This window comes from Camelina sativa, chromosome 6, assembly GCF_000633955.1.
Source record: "Camelina sativa cultivar DH55 chromosome 6, Cs, whole genome shotgun sequence".
NCBI classification, from domain to species: domain Eukaryota; kingdom Viridiplantae; phylum Streptophyta; class Magnoliopsida; order Brassicales; family Brassicaceae; genus Camelina; species Camelina sativa.
Window position 1 is genome coordinate 7,579,126 of NC_025690.1, and position 9,423 is coordinate 7,588,548.

Genomic DNA, 9,423 nt, shown 5'->3' on the forward strand with positions numbered 1-9,423 from the left:
ATTTCAATCAAACATGTTAAAACATATATATACATTTGGTTTACAAAATCTCATTGTAACACGGGAAAATTCCCTTGGTGAAACACTAGTGAGGTAATTTACTAGTTTCTCTTTAAAATCGTTGAGGCTTTCTAGCTATACCATTAGGTCATCTCCATCAAAAAATTTAACCAGTTGCTTAAGAGTTGCTAAAGTATTATAACAAATTAAATTTAATTCTCTTTTGTATGATTTAACTTAGGATCGATGGTTACATAGGATGTTTTAGATTTTTGTAGAAATTTGGTTGGTGTGTCAGTTTCCGATTGGGTGAGTGAAAAATAAAGTTTTCTTTTATTTTTTTGTTATGTGGTTTTCTGTCTCGTTTCTCTCTCCCGATTGATGGCGATATCATCTCCATAGAGAAGAAGCCGAGAATTGAAAGGTGGTTTAGTCGGAAAGTGGATTTCACCAGGAGGCATCACATCTCCACCGTAAGAGACACCATCGACGATCTCCGTTCATCAATTCGAGAGCCAATTGATTAACAAAATCAGATGCTATGTAAGTTTTTTTCTTGGTCAGAATCTTATTGATTTCATCTGTAGATGGACATGCATCATAGTTTTATGGATGTGAGAAGAATTAGAGTTATACGAATTGGAATCGATTTTAGTAAAATTATGGTTGTATGATGATAGCTGTTTGAGAATCTGAAATTGATTTGTTTGTTTGTATACTTGCGTTTTATACTTTATTTGATCATAAGAAACCATGTGTTTGGTAAATGTGAATCTTGCGGCGTAGTAGATATGGATACATCTTTGCAAATTCTCATCTTTTTTCTTTGTTCTCATCTTTTTCCTCAGTTTTTTGTTTGGACAGGATTGCAAAACCATTGAGACGTGTATGTCTGTATGAAGCCAGAACTTGGGAGGGATTGTGTCTGCTACATGTTCACCTTCTTGCTTCCTCAACCAGCCTCTCTCTTTCTTCCTCCTCCACGGTTTGCCTTCCAATTTTGCTTCTTCTTCTTTTCGTTTTTGATCTCTATTGTTGTGTGGTTTTGTAACATTGATTTTTATTTGTCTTCTTTGTGATGTTCTGTGTTGTATTCTGTAGGTGAGACGAGACCTATGGAGTTTGGTGAAACCGAATACTATTGTTGGCCTTTGAATACTGTTGTTCAGTGATGTTTCGTCTGTTGACTGGTGGATGATTCAAGGAAGGAGGCTGCTTGATTGCAGATCAAACTCAACAGGCATCGCCCGTGAAGTACGTAGCGAACAGGGCTTCTGATACGATCACTCAACTCACTGACAATGTCTACATCTGCCGCTCTAGATTGGTATTAACCTCTCGCTTTGTTGGATCTATCTTTAGGGATTTCAATTTTGTTTTTGTTTGACCAATTCTGTGGTGACTGTTTTGCTCGCTAGACTTCTTATTGAAACTCTTTTGATTGTTGGGTCTCTTACTTGGATGTTTTGTTGTTCAATATTAACTTGCTATTGGGTTATTGAAGATGCATTTTACTAATTACAACTAGCTCTCTTCTTGTACACTTTGGAGGCTGCTGATTCTCAAGTTGTCTCTGACTATGTTCGCTACTTCCTTCACCAGGATACGTGAGTGTTTCGTTAGTGCCTTGATTCGACGAAACTAGACGAATTTATGCTTATGTTAGCTTATATATCTGAAGATTATACAGTTTGTATATCTTTACGGGTTCTTTGATCAGGCCTGGAAAGAAAACATGACCAAAGAAGAAGCCGAGGTAACTATCATTATATTTCTGCTTTTGCCAAACTCTCGCAAATCCCATTTGTTGTAATTGGTCCTTGCTATTGTATTTTGCAGCAACTTGTTCTGAAGGCGGTATCACTAGTCATCGCCCGTGATGGAGCCAGTGGAGGCGTTGTACGAACTGTCATAGTAAGTCATCTCTCTGACCAAAATTCTCAGAAGCAAGACTAAAGTTTCAAATTTTGATATCCTTTATAGGATACCTTTAACTAACTAAAAGCATGTGTTCTTATTTTTATAGTTTGGATAAACTGAGTTTGGAATTTTTGTTGAAGGTGTGTGTGGAGCCTGGAAGGAGCTTAATGGCTACCAACTCTCGTTTTAGCTAATTCGTGCTATGGAATCCAAAAGGTAAATGTATCAGATCTTTCTATTTCTTGATCTTTCTCTTTCTTGATCTTTCGGCTATTTGCATCATGAATTTGCATCATTAAATTGAACAAGAACTGTTTGGTAACTGTCACACTTAAACACTCACTGCTTTGTACTTGTCATTAATTGCAAACTTAAACACACATTGTTGGTTGTTGTCACAGTTAAACACTTATTGTCTAGTGTTAGGTTAAACTCAATGCTTGGTAGTTGTCACTGATTACATGTCACATTTAAAAATCAAATACACTTACACCTCACTTCCAGTTATCTATTATGTGTTTAGCTGAAGCTAAACACATACCTTTCTTCTCCTTTACACACCTAACCAGACCATCAACCCTTCATTATTCTCGATCCTCTTTTAAACACAACCCAAAAACTTGTCTATGGATCCATAAGGTCAAGGTTTTATGGACCTGTTAACTAGTCAACAAGAAAGCCACACTCTTGAAACCCATTCGTATGCTAAGGAGGCGACTATAGGTGAACAGAAATCAAAGGAGCGTAGAAGGAAGTGGTCACACACAAAAGATGTGGTGCTCATTGGTGCTTGGCTCAACACTAGCAAAGATGCAATTGTTGTTGTTGATCAAAAATTTAGTACTTTTTGTTCACGAATCGCAAGATATTGTGCTGGAAGTCCTAAGCTAGTTGGTGTAGAAAAGAGAGAGCCTAGGCATTGTAAGCAAAGGTGGCAGAAGATCAACGAAACAGTCTACAAGTTTGTTGGAAGCTATGAGGCTGCAACAAAGCTGAAATCAAGTGGCCAGAATGAAGGTGATGTCATGAAATTGGCCAATGAAATCTTCTTAAATGATTATAAGGTGAAGTTCACCCTTGAGCATGCTTGGAGGGAGCTTCGCAATGATAAAAAATGGTGTGATCCAATTCTGCGAAAGGTAATGGAGCATCAAAGAGAAGGAAGTGTGATGATCTTCATTCACAATCATCAAGCTCGGTTCCAGTTACTCATGTAGAGGAGGAAGTTCGGCCTACTGGTATTAAGGCAACAAAGGTGAAAGGTAAAAGGCTTGTAAACAAGCCAATAAAGTTGCCAGAAGGCGCTTCTCTTGTCGAGTTTCAGAACATGTGGGAGATAAGGCAAAAGGAATTTGCCTTGAAAGAGAAACATAGTATGATTGAAAAGAAGCAAAGTAAACATAAAATTCTTGACCGTCTACTTGCTAAAACTGAGCCTCTGACTGAAATGGAAATCGCTTTGAAGAATAATATAATTAATGACATGTTGTCAAGTTAGTTTCAGTTTTGAGTGTATGTTTGCTTCTGTGTTGTTTCTTTCAGTTGTTGCATCATGCTTTTGACTTTGAGTTTATCGGCTATGTAATGAGTTTAACTTGTTTTAATGATATGTAATGGTGTTAACTTGTTTTAATGATATGTAATGATATCGCCTATGTAATGAGTTTAACTTGTTTACAATGATATGTGTTGTTCATTCGGTTCAGTTTGGTATATGTTCCTTTGTTGTTCATGTAGTTTGGTTTTAAAATTAGATAACTATTTTGGTTGTATGATTGATTTTTGTTTCTATTTGTCCTTCCATCAGGATTGCCGACAAGCAGAAGAAGAAGACAAGAAGATTTTTGGTCACAGACGACAAGAAGAAGAAGAAGAAGACAACAAGTTTTTGGTCACGGACAAGAAGCGGATGGCTAGGACAAGAAGCTTTTGGTCACATCCATGTTGCTTTTGGTTCACGGACCTATGTACTTGGTCACAGACGAGAATATCATGCTTTTGCATCTCCACAATCTCGTCATTACATAAGAGCATCTTCGTAGACACATAAACGAGAGCTAGAGCTTATTCCATTTCCATTTTGTACCCACAATATCAAGCTTTTACAAGATTTTCTTCCCTTTTTACAATATATTTTTCTTTTTTCTTTAAAATGGCATCTTCTTCTAATAACATTGAAGAAATGATGGATGAGTATTTTGATCAAACATTCGACAATTATTTTGATCAAGCATTAGAGAATCGTTTCGATCAAGCAATGAATTAGTTTGCACCCAAGAAGAAGAAACGAGCCCACATTGAAAGAAAATGTGAAGCAGGTCACCAACGCTTATGGGATAATTATTTCTGTGAAGATGCAACATATTCTTCTCAAATCTCTTGTCGCCGTTTTAGAATGAACAAACCCTTGTTCATGCGTATTGTTGAACCACTCTCAACAAAACTTCCATACTTTGAACAAAGAAGAAATGGTAGCAGAAGGCTAGGTCTCTCTGCACTACAAAAGTGTACATCAGCAATTCGTATGATGGCATATGGTTCTGCAGCGGATGCGGTTGACGAATACCTCCAGCTTGCTAAAAACACTGCGATGTTATGTTTGGAAAAGTTCGTTGAAGGAATCATTCATTTATTTGGAGATGAGTACCTACGCAGACCCACACCAGAAGATCTTCAACGACTATGCGGATTTTCCGGAATGATAGGAAGCATAGATTATATGCATTGGGAGTAGAGGAATTGTCCAACTGCATGGAAATGTCAATATACACATGGATATGGAAATCCAACAATTGTTTTCGAGGTTGTAGCTTTACAAAACCTCTGGATATGACACACATTTTTAGATCCACAGGTAAATTAAATGATATCAATATTTTTGATCGCTCACCAATTTTTAAAAGTATACAAGTATTATAAATTTAAATAAAATACCATAATAATTTACAATAATATATATATATATATATATATATATATATATATATTTTTAAGAATCTCAAATTTAACACAGATCCATGAAATATTAAAGTTTTTTAAAAATTCTTAATTTACTTTTTTTTTTTCCAAAATTAAGAATAAAATATGTTTTAAGATACTTTGCTTAAATTATTTGATGGACATGCCCTTAGTTCCTAAACCCAATTTTAAAATTAAAGAAAACAAAATACTTGGAAGAAGAGTGTTCTCCGGCGGCGAACCCGTCGTCATCAATGTCAAACATCGTGGTTCTAGACAACGGTGGCGGTCTAATCAAAGCTGGACAAGGCGGGGAGCGTGATCCCACCACCGTAATCCCAAACTGTCTCTACAAACCTCTCTCATCGAAGAAATTCCTCCACCCATCACCACTCACTACTCTGGCCGAGGAGATCGACCTCACCTCCGCCTCTGTTCGCCGCCCCATCGACCGTGGCTACCTCATAAACTCTGACCTAGAACGCGACATCTGGTCACACCTCTTCACTTCTCTCCTCCACATCACTCCTTCCTCCTCCTCTCTCCTCCTCACTGAGCCACCACTCTCGATCCCTTCCGTTCAGCGTTCCACCGACGAGCTTGTCTTCGAGGACTTCGGATTCTCTTCTCTCTACGTAGCTCATCCTCAGTCTCTTGTTCATCTCTATGAAGCTAGTCGTCAGCCTGATTCAGTCCTCTCAAAGACTCAGTGTAGTCTCGTTGTTGATTGTGGCTTCTCCTTCACTCACGCTGTTCCTGTTCTTCACAATTTCACTCTTAATCACGCCATTAAGAGGATTGATTTAGGAGGCAAAGCTTTCACTAATTACTTGAAGGAATTGGTCTCTTATAGATCTATAAATGTTATGGATGAAACTTTTTTAGTTGATGATGCTAAGGAGAAGCTTTGTTTTGTCTCACTTGACCTTCTTCGTGATCTCCGCCTTGCTAGAAGTGGAAATAATCTTATCAAGTCTACATATGTTCTTCCTGATGGTGTTACACATACTAAAGGTTATGTCAAAGACCCTCAAGCGGCTAAGAGGTTTCTTAGCTTGTCAGATAAAGATCATGTGGAGTCTGATTTCATGGCAAAGGTTGGGGACAGGAAGAAGGCTGACATGAACAAAAATGTGAAGTTTCCCATTTTTTTTTTTTTCTTCTATGCAGGTTGAGATTTCTCTTAAATGTGAGGGTTTTTTTGTTTTTTTTTGGCAGGAGATTGACTTAACGAATGAGCGCTTTCTTGTACCTGAGACGCTATTCCAGCCTGCGGATTTAGGTTTGTATCGATGAAAGAGTGTTCGAATGTCGTCGTACATAGAAGATTGATGATGGTAAATTATTTGTTTTGGGACAGGGATGAATCAGGCAGGACTTGCAGAGTGCATTGTCCGAGCTGTAAGCTCATGTCATCCTTATTTGCAACCAGTCTTGTATCAAAGGTGGTTCCAAATGGATACAGTTTTTTTTTTGGCTTCAGTTGCCAGTGAATTAGTTTTGTTGTCTAAAGCCTTGACCGTCTTTGTGGCAGCATCATCTTAACTGGTGGAAGCACATTATTTCCACAACTTAAGGAGAGACTGTAAGTCTTAATTTAAAGTCCCTCGCGAAAGTGGTTCATGCTTATTAGAGATGTTGATGTCTGATATATTGCAGGGAAGTAGAGCTTCGACCACTAGTCCCAGACCACTTTGATGTGAAGATAACAACACTGGAGGAGTAAACAAACTCAATACTTTCCTTTTGTTTTCCTTAATTTTTGCAGCGTTTTTTATTTGGAAGATGCTGTTACTTTTTGCAGCCCAATACTAGGTGTATGGAGAGGGGGTTCACTTTTGGCTTCCAGCCCGGATTTTGAGTCCATGTGTGTCACCAAGGCTGACTATGAAGAACTTGGATCAGCTCGTTGTCGGAGGAGATTCTTTCATTGAGGATAACCAAAAAATATCAACTGAGTTGTTATTCTCCACATTATATGTCGTGTGTCGTATATTTGTAATGCATGACCATAGCGTTAGTGCGTTACCAAACACCCAAGTGTATTGTTATTGTTTTCCTTTTGATCTTAAATTTCCGAAATTCGGAAAATTCCAACCGTTTAACCAATAACCACCAAACAAACAAACAACCAGAGAAATTGATATGGTCTTAAAAATCAATTTTACACAGAACAAGGGCTTAAGGTACAACATACAGAAACATCGGTGTAGGGTTGAGAGTCCCATGTGTGTTTATCTGAGATAAAGTAATATATAATTGCCAAGCCAGAGAAAGAGTTTGGCTGTATAAGTTCTCATCAGTCCGTGTAGGGTTGATAGTCCATGCACAAATGCACTAGCTTTCTCTGGTATTGTTGAAAATATTCGCAAACTGCCGTCACTTCTTCCTTCCCTGGTTCAAGACCAGGCAGATCGGGAGGTACTGTGCCTTCGCCAGAAGCATATTCAGATTCAGATTCATCTTCTAGGCTTGACAGCTCGGTTACAATTTCTGAATGGATCTCCTGACAGGCGAGCACAAACATGGCTACTGTGTCAGGCTGTTGCACCTCTCTGAGAGCTGCTAGCGCCTCTTGCAGGGAACCAGCAGCCACATATAAAATAAGCGCCCTACATCAATACAACGTAATTCTTTTTGATTATGAGATTCTTTTTAGAGGATTCTACGTCACTTTTAAATTATCCAATTTAAACAGTATCGAAGATGAGTATGATACAGTACCGCCAGACATTGTGTTCCGCATGGAGAACATGATCAGCCCACCTCTGCAATACCCTGAGTATAAAGAGGGAGTGGTTTAAGAGAGGGCACGAGATAAACTGATTCATAGAAATATAAATCAGATCCAACAGTGAAAGTGTGAAACAGTAAAAGAAAAGACCTAGCATAATCCGATCCTTCTAAATGTGTGGCAGCCAAGGTAGCAGCATCAGTCCACCGTCCAGAATCTTGTAGCTGCATATTAGAAAGGTCGAAAGTTGGTGTCTAAAACGTTGTCTATTATTAAACGACAGCTAAAAAAACGTTTCCTAGTGATTAATTAATAAAATGGTTATGATAAGAATAAAATGATAATCCCAGTCGAAGCATTAGTTCAGAAGAATATGCAATATTTAGTATCACGAAGGAGATTAGGAAGCTAAACCTGTGAACAAGCTTCTTGGTGTCTTCCGACCGCACATAGAAGATGAGTACCAGTGAGCGAATTGTCGGTCCTTACCATGTTGGCTGCAACAACCTACGTGTGTAACAAAAGTGATGGACTGATATTTTTTTAAGACACAAAAGACCACCATATATACCAAGACAAGATACCTTAAGTGCGAGGTCGAGAAGAGATTTAGACACAGCTGAAGCGAGTGCAATAGCTCGGAGAGCATTTGGATAGAAGTAGGGAGAATCTGGGGCGGAAGAAAGCAGCAAACTCACAGCAGCTTCCAAATTTCCAACTGAAATCAGCCTGGTCATAAAAGTTACTGAGTGAATTCACTTCTCACAGCAAAACTTAAAGCATGGAACTGGAAACTCAGATTCGAAAACTAAATTCTATAATGTACCAATACAAGACACAACTATCTTTCTCTCAGCTTAAAAAGCTTCTAAAATATATATAGTTTCCATTTCTCACAGGATCTACAACAAAAACTAGAAATAATTTCAAGTAATAAACTGAAACAATAAAAATAAAGACATTCTAAAAGTGAAATACTAACTCGTGTACTTGTTTTTGAATGCAATCTTCCCCCTCCAAATTTTCATGCCAAGGAAGACGTTCATTAGCACGTTTCCGTAATTCTTCTCGCTCAAAAGCCATCAATCTAAGTGAACCATCACACTGTCCAGGAAAATGTGGAATATAAGCTCACCAACAAACACTATATTAATGGAAATTTACGATCTCAACATCATTTCCAAAATCAAACATATCATCTATATGTATCCTGGTAGAAGGGAATGGCTAATCTTTTGAAGGAAAAGAGTTTTAATTTGAAACTGAACATGGAATCTACCTTCCTGGCTTCAGGTGCCCATACACCAGTAGATGATATCTTACTCAGCATAGTTGCTTCATCAACTCCTGAAGCAGGGGAAGGGAGTTTTTGCGGAGACCTTTTCGTCAGCTTGTTCATCAGATGGCGAATGGCTTGAGGCAGTTGCAACCAGAAAAGTGCTTCTGAGGTTTCACCATAAACAGCAGCTGCAAAAGCAAATCTTGCAGCATAACCTTTCTTGACCACATCAGCGTACGAGTACGAGTACCTATGACTAAAACTGACAACTGACGGATACAATCTTGCGTGCGAATATTCGTGAGTATAATGCGTCTAAAACTGACGGATGAGATATTTATTTGGGACAGTCAATGATTGAAGACAGCAAAGCTAACGACAACCTATGACTAGACAAAAAGAAACCTACACGCGCCTAAAAGCAAACTCACGCACAAAAAGCAAAACTTTTGGGACCACAACACAAACCCAAAAGCAAACGCGCTACTTTATGGATCTAAGGAGTCCTAGACAAGAACAACGACGAACAAAA

At 38.3% G+C, this 9,423-nt stretch overlaps 2 protein-coding genes and 1 non-coding gene across 5 annotated transcripts in view; 2 read left to right on the top strand and 1 right to left on the bottom strand.

Annotated features, from left to right (window-relative positions):
• LOC104790619 lies at nt 158-4,813 on the top strand. Of its 3 annotated transcripts, XR_002038604.1 has the most exons (7): nt 158-543; nt 849-985; nt 1,102-1,327; nt 1,603-1,756; nt 1,840-1,914; nt 2,061-2,136; nt 3,728-4,813. It is a non-coding gene; the product is annotated as an uncharacterized LOC104790619 (transcript). The 3 variants fall into 3 exon arrangements; XR_002038606.1 differs by lacking the exon at nt 3,728-4,813 and having other exon boundaries at nt 1,552-1,756; nt 2,061-3,175; XR_002038605.1 differs by lacking the exon at nt 3,728-4,813 and having other exon boundaries at nt 159-543; nt 865-985; nt 2,061-3,175.
• LOC109124906 (actin-related protein 6) lies at nt 5,038-6,960 on the top strand. Its single transcript, XM_010516401.2, has 6 exons — nt 5,038-6,011; nt 6,097-6,160; nt 6,239-6,323; nt 6,413-6,463; nt 6,538-6,600; nt 6,683-6,960. Exons 1-6 carry the CDS (start codon nt 5,133-5,135, stop codon nt 6,810-6,812), a joined length of 1,272 nt encoding a protein of 423 aa, XP_010514703.1. The 5' UTR covers nt 5,038-5,132; the 3' UTR covers nt 6,813-6,960.
• The window catches only part of LOC104698784 (WD repeat-containing protein 11-like), a 9,175-nt gene continuing 6,750 nt past the window's right edge, over nt 6,999-9,423 (bottom strand). Inside the window, exons 14-20 of the mRNA XM_010414178.2 lie at nt 8,892-9,206; nt 8,595-8,716; nt 8,197-8,341; nt 8,027-8,119; nt 7,763-7,836; nt 7,603-7,656; nt 6,999-7,490 (exon numbers count right to left, since the gene is read on the bottom strand). Coding sequence (XP_010412480.1) covers nt 7,178-7,490; nt 7,603-7,656; nt 7,763-7,836; nt 8,027-8,119; nt 8,197-8,341; nt 8,595-8,716; nt 8,892-9,206 — 1,116 coding nt within the window. The 3' untranslated portion in view covers nt 6,999-7,177. The remainder of the gene's footprint in view (nt 7,491-7,602; nt 7,657-7,762; nt 7,837-8,026; nt 8,120-8,196; nt 8,342-8,594; nt 8,717-8,891; nt 9,207-9,423) is intronic.